Source organism: Corythoichthys intestinalis, chromosome 1, assembly GCF_030265065.1.
Source record: "Corythoichthys intestinalis isolate RoL2023-P3 chromosome 1, ASM3026506v1, whole genome shotgun sequence".
Lineage (NCBI taxonomy): Eukaryota > Metazoa > Chordata > Actinopteri > Syngnathiformes > Syngnathidae > Corythoichthys > Corythoichthys intestinalis.
Window position 1 is genome coordinate 3,826,360 of NC_080395.1, and position 14,044 is coordinate 3,840,403.

A 14,044-nucleotide genomic window follows, 5' to 3' on the forward strand; every position below is an offset into this window, starting at 1 on the left:
CCTTCTGCGGTTTGCTAGGGAGCATTTGCATGATTTAGAAGAGGACTGGGAGAATGCGTTATGGTCAGTTATAACCAAAATAGAACGTTTTGGTAGAAACACAAGGTTCTCGTGTTTGGAGGAGAAAGAATACTGAATTGCATCCGAAGAACACCATACCCACTGTGAAGCATGGGGTGGAAACATCATGCTTTGGGGCTGTTTTTCTGCAAAGGGACCAGGACGACTGATCTGTGTAAAGAAAAGAATGAATGGGGCCATGTATCGAGAGATTTTGAGTGAATATCTCCTTCCATCAGCAAGGGCATTGAAGATGAGACGTGGCTGAGTCTTTCAGCATGACAATGGTCCCAAACACACAGCCAGGGCAACAAAGGAATGGCTTCGTAAGAAGCATTTCAAGGTCCTGGAGTGGCCTAGCCAGTCTCCAGATCTCAACCCCATTAAAAATCTGTGGAGGGAGTTGAAAGTCCGTGTTGCCCAACGACAGCCCCAAAACATCACTGCTCTAGAGGAGATCTGCATGGAGGAATGGGCCAAAATACCTGCAACAGTGTGTGAAAAGCTTGTGAAGAGTTACAGAAAACGTTTGGCCTCCGTTATTGCCAACAAAGGGTACATAAAAAAGCATTGAGATGATTTTTTGGTATTGACCAAATACTTATTTTCCACCATGATTTGCAAATAAATTCTTTAAAAATCAAACAATGGGATTTTCTGTTTTTTTTCCCCACATTCTGTCTCTCATGGTTGAGGTTTACCCATGTTGACAATTACAGGCCTCTCAAATACAGTGGTACCTCTACATACGATCACTTCGACACACGATCTTTTCGACATCCGACGTAAAATTTGAGCCGCCATTTGTTTCTACATCCGACGAGTTGCTCGAAATACGACGACATGACAGCACTGCAAACGAACGCACGGTGGATTTTCTTGTGTGAGAAATCAACACAGTTTTCAAAAAAAGTTGATACAGTTGGAGAAACAAGGAAAAAAGTAATGCTTACCTTTGAAATGAAGATGCAAGTTATAGAAAAATATGAGCTTGGGGTGCGCGTCCCTGAACTGGCTCAACAATACAGCTCCATGGTCCTCTTCCGACCACCGTTCGCCACTATTTATAAGTTAAGGTGACAATTATTATTGTGGTAACATTGCCAAGGAAATCGCCAGCTTCGTCACGTTTTTATCATTTATTTAAGAACTTATCCAACACAAAACGCCCATTGTCTTAAGCAGTTGACTGCTCTCAAGAAAACGAAAGTATTATCTCTACCGCACCGACCTATCTCACTATGACGTCAGCTTCGCGGTGCGTTCAGGGACAGTAAAAAGTGTCCGCCATATTAGAATCCAATTCGTTACATTATTTACAGGAATAATTATTAATTATTCTTCTTCTTATTATATTATTCTGACTTATTTATTTATAACTTATTTGTTTTTCTATGTTTAATTGCCATTTGTAACAGTGCCAGCAGTATTTATTAAGAATTTAGTGTATGTTTTTAGGCTTTGGAACGAATTAATGGAATTATAATGTATTCCTATGGGAAAATCCTGCTCGACATACGACCATTTCGACTTACAAACAAGGTCCTGGAACGAATTAAATTCGTATGTAGAGGTACCACTGTATTTTCAAGTGGGAGAACTTGTACAATTAGTGGTTGACTAAATACTTATTTGCCCCACTGTAGGTATCTAGCTAGCAGTAAATTGATATATTTTGTTTTGGGTGGACAATATTACAGTTGTCACACCCCTCTGGATGATTAGTTGAGAATCAAAATAATCCTTTGTGGCAGCTCAACTGGAGAGCTACAGTTCTTCAACTTGTTCTTACATCACAGATTTGATGTTTTTATTCACAACACGCCACAGTGATTCTCCAAACAATGCTATTTGTAAATGGCTGGGTCTTGGAAATCATCCATCAAGTGGAGCCTTTTAAAAGTCCCGCACCACGGCATCCGTAACACTCAAGTCAATTTGGCGGGCGCAGTAATGGATCCAAAAAAGCAGTCCCAAGGGCAGACGTGACTCTTTAGGAATAATGAACCGGGATCCACAAGAAACGACAACCGCGGGAATTGCGCAACAGTGACACAGCAAGAGGGCTTTGGAAAAAAAATAGGACCCCCTCATAATCCAAATGCCATTTAACCCTAACACTAACTGAACATTATTTTTGGGTAGGGATTAGGCCTGAACGATATTGGAAAAAACTATTGTTGCGATTTTTGGGGGGTTTGCGATATATTGCGATATTATATTGCGCTATTAAAAAAAATTATATATTTTTTTTTTTATAAGAAATTTTCACTTGATGACTTTAGCTGTTTGGAAAGAATTTGGATGACTTACCATCACCACAGTGTACAGTGATCCTTCGTTTTTCACGGTTAATGGGGACCAGAACCCGCCGCAATAAGTGAAAAACCGCGAAGTTGCGCCCCCCCCCCCCCCCAATTTTTGTGTGTGTGTGTGTGTTTTGTGCTCAATGTATTTATTCAGATTTAGCATTGGAAAGAGATACATTTGGAAAGAGATACATAGAAGACATGTTTTTTCTCACTTTTTCCCCCAAAGTGATTTTTAAAAAATTATATAAAATGGTTTTTAAGCACTTCATTTGTCAAAATTATGATCAGTTTTAAACAAAACTGTCCAACCAAATCATTTTTAACAAGAATAAAGAATTAGGCGATAAATGCTTGGCTTTATTAAATGCTACTGTTTATCTACCTTAGCTGTGACTGTTGGAGTGACATGTAGAAATTTCAAATTCCTCATGATCACTTCTGGCATTTATATGTCTCTAACATCTCCACACACACACACATTCATTCCAGCACGGCTTCCTTGAAGAAACTGTTTAACAAGTTAAACGATGATTGACATCCCCGTGTGAAGTCTGCTTCTTTGGCCAGATCAAAGCCATTGTTAACTTTAATAAGCAAGTGCGCAGTGACTGAGAGGAACAAAGGGCTGAGAGAGGGAGGGTGTGAGCCTGTGCTCAGAGTAGAAAGAAGGCGTATATGGATTAAAAAAAAAAAAAAAACTATCGCACGTGCTTGCGATAGAACTATCACGCACGTGCACATCGCGATGGCGATGTTTAAACGATATATCGTTCAGGCGTAGTAGGGATACGATTTTTGATACAAGGCTCACGATAACGCAATTATTGGTACATTGGATATTCTACAAAACAAATATTAAACCAAAAAAACCCAATTTTCATCCTTATGCTGTGCATTGGAATGATTTCATCACTAGTAGACGACGATCAATCTGTTTGAAGTGGGAGGGATGGCAGCGAATAAACAAACTGACGTCCATATCCGTCAGTGGCAGCCAATACCATTTTGAGTGGACATCCTTTCCTGTTGATTTTTATGGTCATTTCCTGTTGATTTTAGGGCATTTACAGGTTATTTTGTGTTAAATTTGGACAATTGCAGTTCCCTGTGTATTCGAGGGCATTTACATGTCACTTCCTGTTGATTTTGGACATATACATGTCACTTCTTGTTGATTTTGGGCATTTACAGGTCATTTCCTTCATATTTTGGGCATTTGCAGGTCATTTCGTGTATATTTTGGGGCAATTACATGTTATTTTTAGGGCTGTCAAATGATTAACATTTTTAATCGAGTTAATTACACCTTAAAAATTAATCGTAATTCATCACAATTCAAACGATCTATAAAATATGCCATATTTTTCTGTAAATTATTATTGGAATGGAAAGATAAGACACAAGATGCATATTTACATTCAACATACGGTACATAAGGACTATTTGTTTATTATAACAATAAATTAACAAGATGGCATTAACATTATTAACATTCTGTTAAAGCGATCCATGGATAGAAAGACTTGTAGTTCTTAAAAGAAAAATGATAGTACAAGTTATAGAAATGTTATATTAAAAACCCTCTTAATGTTTTCGTTTTAATAACATTTGTAAAATTTTCAATCAAACAATAAACTAGTAGCCCGCCATTGTTGATGTCAATAATTACTTACACAATGCTCATGGGTGCTGAAGCCTATAAAATCAAGTCGCACCCAGGCGCCAGCAGAGGGCGGCAAAACTCCATAAAACACAACGAGTGAGCGTTTCACGGTGTACTGTCATTTAAATCTCTCTGAGCGGGGCATCTGCATTAATTGCGTCAAATATTTTAACGTGATTAATTTAAAAAATTAATTAACGCCCGTTAACGCGATAATTTTGACAGCCCTAGTTATTTTGTGTTAAATTTGGGCAATTACAGGTCCTTTCCTGTTGATTTCAGGCATTTACTGTTCCCTGTGTATTTTGAGGCATTTGCAGGTCACTTCCTGTTGATTTTGGGCATTTACATGTCACTTCCTTTTGATTCTGGGGCATTCATTGGTAATTTCTTGTTGATTTTGGACATTTACAGGTCCCTTCTCGTTCATATTGGGGCATTTATAGGTCCCATCCCGTTGATTTTGGATTACTGAAAAGAAAATGACTCAAGAATGTCCCTGTAAAGTTACCTGTAAATGCCCTAAAATGAACAGAAAATGATCTGTAAATGCCCACAAAAGACTGCCGTGAATTCTATATTTTCAGGGCCATTGACGGAGATAGACGTCCAATCCAGTCTGGATGAACTGGATGTCTCGCGCCATCAATAGCAGCCAGTGAGCTAACATAGACACTGTTCTAACGGAAGACTTTGGTAGCAACCTGTTGGTTCCTTTTTCTTTTAAAACAGTGTTAATTTTTTAAAACGATATATCGGTTCTTGGCGCGAGCATATCGATAACCTTTTGGGCTACAAAGTATCGCAGTTTATTACCTTTTCGATACACTGTCACAATGCTAAATTTTAGCATCTAATTGAGTGATTGCACACTCCCCCTGGTGGTATGTGAAACAAACTACTTTAGGGAGTTGTCCCATAGTTATTGAGAAGAACTGAAGTAGATAATTATTACCAAAAAAAAAACTTTGTTGTCGAAAAACGCAGTAACACGTAAAGCTTTTGATCTGCTCAAAACGGTACGTTCAAGGTCGCCAACACCTAATTTAACAGCTCAGAAGTTCTTATCTTGTTTCTCTCTCTTCGCTCTTTCCCTTTTTTCTTCAAATTTGCTCTCACACTCGTTTTCGCCTCCAAACAAGGGGAGCCATTGTCTTGCTTCCGATGCCTCCCTGTCCTTACCCAGCATGCATCTGCGCTGTGTGTATGCGTGTGTCACATGCTGTACAACTGCAACTGACCACTGTTGTCTTCCCACCATATGTTAACATTGGATTAGTAAGTTTGTATTAAATATGATGTAAAGAGGTGTATCTTCATTCGATAATATGTTCATACTGTATGCAACATAAGTTGTACAAACATAGATAATAATTTCAATATGTACAGTATGTCCCTTTATAGGTTCATATGTCATTAGGTGTAGTGTCAAAATGATTAATTAGAGGTGTACAGATGTTATATATGCTGTAAACGTAGTTCATTAGAGGTGTATGGATGTATAAAATATAATGTAAATGTGTGAGGTGTATCAACATTAGATATGTAAATATGCTGCATGTATAGTACACTAATTGAATATCCTGTAAATATGTAACATTATAGGTTGATGTGTAAGAAATGCTGCAAAAAGACCAATTAGAAATTTATAGAAAAGTGATGTTAATACTGTATGTTACATTGGATGGACATATATTAACAGTGAAGTAAACATGGCACTAGGCCTGTCGCGATAACAAATATTAGTGTGCGATAATTATTCTCATAAATTATTGCGATATGCGATATTATTGCGCCCCCCCAATTTTTTTTTAAACCAATTTACAATAACACAGTGAGAATACAGTATACATTAATAGATAAATTCAAAAATACTTTTTAAGAAATCACAACTAAAAACAATAGACCATGCCTCTTAAGTAAAAAAACAACAACAATATTGATACCGCACAGCACCACAGAATAAATAAAATGTGTTTTAAAAAAAAAAGAGAGAAAAAAAAATTGCACTTAATAACTTAGGCATTTAGGCAAATGAAAACTTTTCCCCGTCATAGCTTCTGCAATGGTGTTCCATAGGGATGCAACGATACAGTTAAGTCACGGTTCGGTACGATTTTTGATACGGGGGTCACGATTTTCGATCCGATTCAATACATTTAATGCTCTGTAAAAAAAAAAAAAAAAAAAAATTATATTTTTTGTTTCGTTTTTTTTTTTTTTACTGGCGAGCAAAAATTAAATTGCCATCATATAAACATGCATTTTAGTGCATAATATTTACTGTATGTGCTTACTTCTTACTGATCTGAAAAACGTTTGTACAAAAGTGCTGAGAACAATCTTTACTGTTTGTAAAGTGAGGCAAGGCACACTGTTGATTGCTACAGCTTTCTTAGCAGCTAGGTTTACTACATGAGCAAGACATCCTATTTGTGGTCCGAATCCATCTGTGTCACGTACTGAATTAACAATATTTGCAACATTATCTGTAGTCACTGGTATGGAATGATTTGGCCTTCTTAACTTCCATTCAGTCATGACAGTTTAGAATTCAACGATGTGGTATATGGACTACGTAACCCATAATCACTCTGTGCTCACGTAGCCAATGGCATGGGACGTAGCACATCTAGTGTGCCATTTCATGATATCTAGTGAGTGCGCGCATTAAAAAAGTTAACAAGCGCCGCTGAAGTCAGGTCTGCTCATTATTACACAACACCAGCTTATGACACAGCGCTCTTAATTTCATTCAGCTGTTTATTGTCAAAGCGAGGTTGTTCGTTGCAGCCTAGTCGGTAACAATGTTTTGGCGGACTTCGTTGTAAATATCCGGCGTTGTGCCGAAAAACAGCCACCCGCGTGAAATGTCACTCCTGACGGGAGCGCCCACACGTCAACGACACCGGCGCGCTGTAGATGGTCCACAGTCACTCCAGAGCACTGATGCGGCCGGTATACGTTGAACAACAGGATATAATGGGAAAGATTGGCTCCGGCGCTAGTTTTTGCCGGACTTGGAACAAAGATGCATTTTGCGCAGTTGGTAACGAGGAATCCGAACTTTTAACAGCACGTCTGCCGCACACGCACGTGCACGCGAGGCGATAAATCGCAGCGGAAAAATTACTGCCTTCATTTTTATATATTGCGCGATAAATGGAATTATTGCATATTGCGACAGGCTTACATGGCACATTAAATTTGTGTGGAATTAGATATATTACATGAGTTGTCCATACAATGCGTATATGTTACATTATTGGATAATAACTCATTAGATATGGTATAAACATTAAAAGCGCTCTATGACTTACAGTAAATACTAGAGATGCCGATCGATCGGGTCCGATAACGTCATTTTCAAAGTATCGGAATCGGCAAAAGAATATTGAATATGCCTTTTTTATATATACACATATATATATATCTTTTTTTTTAGTTAAATCGTTTTCTAATTGTATTTAACGTTACAGACATAATGTGTTACACTCTTCCAGAGTCTTTAGATTAAGCTTAAGGTAGGGTTATCAAATTTATCGCGTTAACAGCGAGAATTGATATTTATTACATTTATCACGTTACAATATTTAACGCAATTAACGCATGCGCTGCACGACCCACTCATGCATTGTCGCGTTCAATCTATAATAGCGCCATTTTACCCATACTGTATATGGAGCTAAAAGGCAGCGTAAAATAAGTAGAGAGCATTTTGGCAGCCTTCGGAGCCTTTGTTTAAATGGCTAAAGCCTTACAATCCCTCTCCCAACGATTAGAATCATCGTGGGAAGCAATGTGGGGAAGAAAGGTAGTAGTTGATCTTTTTCTTAACACCCTATGTTATTTCCCAACGCAGAGAAGATATACCAGTTGGTACCACGACGCACAGTCATGGTTGCACTTCCCATCATGCATTTGGGCAGAAGTTAAATGGCTACAGTATCATTTACTGAAAGCTTAACAAATACACTAGATGGCAATATTTAGTCACAATATACAAAGTCACATTTATCCTTTAAGAATTACGAGTCTTTCTATCCGTGGATCCCTCTCACAGAAAGAATGTTAATAATCTAAATGGCATCTTGAGGATTTATTGTCATAATAAACAAATACAGTACTTATGTACTGTATGTTGAATGTATATATTCGTCTGAGTTATATTCATTTTTTTCTTAATGCATTGCCAAAATGTATATGATCGGGAAAAAATATCGGGAATGGTTGGAATTGAATCGGGAGCAAAAAAAAAAAGCAATCGGATCGGGAAATATCGGGATCGGCAGATACTTAAACTAAAACGATCGGGATCGGATCAGGAGCAAAAAAACATGATCGGAACAACCCTAGTAAATTGTGTATGCAACTTTTGATGTACATATTGTAATATACTGACTGTATCAGGGGTGTGACATAACTAGAAATGATGATGAGATTATCATCATCATCATAGGCTATTGATATGATCCTACCCAGAAGCCAAACAGTGGTATGAAAAAGTATCTGAACTTTTTGGAATTTCTCCCATTTCTGCATAAATCACCATCAAATGTGATCTGAACTTTGTCAAAATCACACAGATGAAAAAAACAGTGGTCTGCTTGAATTAAAACCACCTAAACATTTATAGATTTTCATATTTTAATGAGGATAGCATGCAAATAATGACAGAAGGGGGGAAAATAAGTCACGGCATTTTTTGGTATATATATATATATATATATATATATATATATTAGGGCTGTCAAAATTATCGCGTTAACGGGCGGTAATTAATTTTTTAAATTAATCACGTTAAAATATTTGACGCAATTAACGTTCAAATGCCCCGCTCAAACAGATTAAAATGACAGCATAGTGAAATGTGAAATGTGTTTTTCGGAGTTTTGGCGCCCTCTGCTGGCGCTTGGGTGTGACTGATTTTATAGGCTTCAGCACCCATGAGCATTGTGTAAGTAATTATTGACATCAACAATGGCAGGCTACTAGTTTATTTTTTGATTGAAAATTTTACAAATTTTATTAAAACGAAAACATGAAGAGGGGTTTTAATATAGAATTTCTATAACTTGTACTAACATTTATCTTTTAAGAACTACAAGTCTTTCTATTCATGGATCGCTTTAACAGAATGTTAATAATGGTAATGCCATCTTGTTGATTTATTGTTATAATAAAGAAATACAGTATTTATGTACCGTATGTTAAATGGATATATTCATCTTGTGTCTTATCTTTCCATTCCAACAATAATTTACAGAAAAATATGGCATATTTTATAGATGGTTTGAATTGCGATTAATTACGATTATTTAATTTTTAAGCTGTAATTAACTCGATTAAAAATTTTAATCATTTGACACCCCTAATACATATATATATATATATATATATTTTTTTTTTTTTTTTTTTTTTTTTTTTTTAAATAAGATCCAAAGGTTTTTTGAGTGAAAGCAGTGAATTAGTCTTTCTTTTTTTATTCTAGTTACATCTGAGATGCAATTGTTGGCCGTTTTCAACAATATACATCGAAAATAAAGACATTGATTGACTGAAAATGGTTCAAGATTAGATAAAATTTCTTGTTTTCTCATGTATATTTATAATTGCTCTTCACCTAAAAATTTTTTTTTTTTTATCCAATTACTCGATTAATTGATAGAATTTTCAGTCGATTACTCGATTACTAAAATATTTGATAGCTGCAGCCCTAGAAAATATTGTGAGCTACTGTGAGTTTCCCACTGCTACTGTATATGTGCTATTACAGGTTAATGGGTCATTCGATATGGTGTAAAAATGAGAGGTAAGATGTGGGTAAATACGTATTAAATATGTCGTAATTATGCTTTTTTTGCATGTACTATGATTAATCTGTGACGTAAATATGTTACAAGAGTGATTATATATTATATATAATGTTAGTCTATCATTACATATGATGCAGAATATCCTAAATTTCAGATCTACAGACATGAATTTTCATTAAATATGCCACATTTGATATAAATACATGTTTTTTTCAAACTTGTAAACAATGTAAACCTGTGCTGTCGCAGCATAAATCTATTTTGTGTTTTGGGAGTAATATACGTAGCACAAATTGGGTACAAGCATGTCCAGGCACATTAGTTGCTCATTTGCTGAAATGCGCTGACAATGCAAAAAATGCGCTGGAGTGAAAGGTGGAATAAAATCACACGCTAAACATAAAAAATGTGATGATGTCAGTGAAATTATTTTTTGTATGAAGTGACGGTTAATCCTGTCAATTCTGATGTTATGTTGTAGTAAAGCTTGAATTCCATTGTTGCCAACACATGCACACACAAGTGAATGATCATGATTAAGTGCCTTTGCTCGATTGCTGCCAGTCCTGCCACGTCAAATGGATTAGACATCTATGACGGTCGATGGCAACCAAAGATTTTAATTTTGGGGCATTTCAGTTCATTCGCCTGACTTTGAGAATCTGCCGGTACCGAGTCTTGATCTGATTTGTTTTCAATTTGAACAAAAGTTCCAAACATGTTTTACAGTACTGTACTGTTTCCAGTACTTCTTCCAGTAGTGTTGCTGAGTATAAAAGTTACTTTTTAGCCTTTGAAAAAGTTCTTTATTAAGAAATGTTCACATATCAATGTCTGATCTTGTTTTTCTTTATCTCTGGAAAAGAACGTGATTTAGTTGCAGGTAAACAACAAAAATTAACATTGTTTTACTCATTAAACCAAATATATCAACAAAAATGCATATTCTAACTGAGGAAAAAGTTAGGACACCCTACCACCTAATAGCTAGTGTTGCCCCCATTGGCTGAAATAACTTCAGTGAGACGCTTCTACCAGTCTTTGACATCGGTCTGAAGAAAGTTTGCCCACTCTTCAGCGCAGAATACTTTCAGCTGGGAGATGTTTGAGGGGTTTCTTGCGTGTACAGCCCATTTCAAGTCACCCCAGAGCACCTCAGTGGGATTAAGATCTGGGCTTTGACTCTGCCATTCCAGGACTATCCATTTCTTCCTTTTCAGACAGTCCTTGGTGGATTTACTGGTAATTTTTGGGTCACTGTCATGTTGTAGGGTCCAGTTTTGCTTCAGCTTTAATTTTTTCACCGATGATCTCACATGTTCCTCAAGCACCCTCTGATACACGATAGAATTTATGGTAGATTTGATGATGGTGAGTTGGCCAGGTCCTGCTGCAGCAAAGCATCCCCAAGCCATTAGTAGACTATTTTCCGGACAGTGGAATGGCTGATTTTATATTCTTTTGAGATCTTTTGAAATCCCTTACCGGACTCATAAACATCTACAATCTTCTTTCTAAGGGCCTCAGACAGCTCCTTTAATCTCACCATGCTGTTTTCTCTCACTTCAACCGTCAGGGGCACAGCAAACTAAATGTGAGGTTTAAATAAGGAAAGCCTCCTTGAAAATGTGCCTTATGTGATATACCTGTGTGTGATTTTAGCCATTTTAAATGGGATTGAATGTGGGGGTGTCCTAATTTATACCTCAACAGAAATTGCATTTATTTAAAATTACATTTTACAGAAAGTTATAAAAAAAAATGTAAAAAACGTTTTTTCAGTTTTAATTGTTTAGTTCTATTAGTTGAATCTCACAAGATTGTTAAAACTGATATTAAATATCCATATGACCGAATATGTTACAAAACACACATAGGGTGTCCTAATTTTTTCACGTGACTGTATACATATACATATATAAACACATTTAAAACCTGATCCCTTCCACCAGATTCCGATCCTCTGAAAAATGGCGCTATCGGCCTGATTTTCGATCACATGATTGGATTGGGGACATCTCTAAAAATTGTATTGGATGCTTTAATAATGATAATGCTCACATAACAGTTGGCCTGGAGACATTTAATGGTCCATAAGCATAACTGCTGCGCTAAGCTGTGACCAGCTCTTATACAAAGGCAGAAAGTTTCTACATTTACTTTGAATGCAACATGCATACTGGCCCAAAACCGATCATGAAAAACCGATATTGATATTATCTGATATAATTTTATAATGCTTTTATCGGCCAATATTATTGGCTACCTGATAATATCGTATAACTATTCATATTTTATTTAAAGCAACACTTGGTAACTTTTCAGTTTTGTCAATTTTAGCAGCGCTATTGGACAAAAGCAGTAGTGTTTTGCCTTGCCGGTGAAAGCGATACAGACCCGGCATGTCGGCATATCTTGACAAATGTTATGAAAATATTTTATAAAGGTTGAAAAGTTTCCTTGTTTTGCTTTAATAAATGTTTCAAACTATTCTTTAATGTTCTAATGATAACATTTGCATTATCAAGTTTTTATATACACTAATACCATTATACTGTATTTATATATACTGGATATTCTTTTACTTTTTAGAGTCAGTGTTTGTACATTGTTAGACCACAAAATTCTGTAAACCTTGAAAAACAAGTCAAAATCCTATAAAAACTGCCATTAAATGAGCTAAACCATTTTTAGATCCAATTCTTAATTGACATTTCCAATGTACAATGCACTATTTGAGTGCATTTTGTTCCCGTACGTGATTGTTAATCTTCAACCTGTGCTTAATAATGATTAAACAAATTGTGTGGGTTCTTACCTCAGAGTTGAAGCCGCCGTCGTCCTCCTCCTCTTCAGATCCGCGCGCCCCGAGCGCGCACATGCAAACAGCCAGGAGGAGGCTCCGTCTCCAGAACAACCAGGGGGAAGAACCGGCCATGGTCCGATGGTACTTAGGGGGTCGTCGTAGGCGATGATAAAATTGGCTTTGTGTAGAACAGATACTGAATCGAGACAAAAAAAAAGAGCGACTACAAGCTGACTTGCATGCCGGTAAGAAGCTTCATGTCAGCGCGCGGCTATGGTTGGTATCTCCATGCTGGGTGGCAAGTGTTTCTCCTCCGTGGTTGTACACGCTCATTAAAAAAAGAAAAAAAGTGCACTTTATTCGTCCCTGAGGTTTTGCAACTTCCTCCTCCCGCGATAAGAAAGCGTCCCTGAGAGTAAACAGTAAAAAAGTTCACCGCACCTGAGTCTAATTGACAAGTGGAAGAGTGTTTTCGCGAGCAGAATCCAATTTGGAATCGTTGATGCATGAGAAAGCCAACATTCGGCCGAACGATCTTTATTCTGCCGGCAAGAAAAGCAAGTGATGAGCTGCGCGTGAGCGTATCGCTGTCAAGTTAGCGGGAGCACGCGAACAAAAGGAGAACAACCGGAAACGAGGTGGGAAAGGGGGGTTGAGGGATGGCAAAATAAAAGTCAATGACTTCCGTTAGGAAAAAAAAAAAAATTCTCCCGCTAAAAATCTATTTTTATTTTCATACTTGATTTTGTATTGAAATATTTTCTCGTTTTATTTACGTTATTTTTATGTCTGTGCATTGTTTTGTTCTGTTTTCACGTGGTGTTTGTGTTAAAAAATAATAAAGCACTACAGCATTAAATACTGTTTATGAAAAAAAAAAAAACATAAAATTGTAATTTAAAAAAAAAAACTGCTTTGGTATAATTTTGGTATAAATTACGTTATAGTAAATTGAATTTATTCTTTTTTCCAAACTTAATTAGAATTAAATTTTATATTTTTTTTTCCAAATTAAAGTCAAATTACATGTTAATCTATATATTATATTGTAATCTGACATGTAAATTGCTGGTTCGTGGTTGAAAAACGCATTTCTTTCCAAAAATATACATTTTTTAAGTAAATAAAATCAATATTTTTTAAATTGATGATATTCTTTATGCGTGTGTGGTTTTGTGTGTATATTGTTTTGTTTTGTCTTGTTTTGTTTTCACATGATTTTTGTGTTAGCATAAATAGCATAAAGCATTTTGAATTTGTTACAATTTCAATTAAAAATAAATTGATTAAAATATATTTACTATAAATTAGATTTTAGTACATTGAACTTCTTTCTTTCAAAATTATTTATTAATTCATAGACTTCATAATGATATTGACGGATCAG

At 36.2% G+C, this 14,044-nt stretch overlaps 1 protein-coding gene across 2 annotated transcripts in view; it reads right to left on the minus strand.

Annotated features, from left to right (window-relative positions):
- The window catches only part of mmp15b (matrix metallopeptidase 15b), a 64,349-nt gene extending 51,075 nt beyond the window's left edge, over nucleotides 1-13,274 (minus strand). For both annotated transcript variants that reach the window (XM_057853813.1, XM_057853901.1), the window contains exon 1: nucleotides 12,670-13,274. In XM_057853813.1, the coding sequence (XP_057709796.1) occupies nucleotides 12,670-12,789 (120 nt within the window). In that variant the 5' untranslated portion in view covers nucleotides 12,790-13,274. The remainder of the gene's footprint in view (nucleotides 1-12,669) is intronic.
- Between the last annotated feature and the right edge of the window lie 770 nt (nucleotides 13,275-14,044).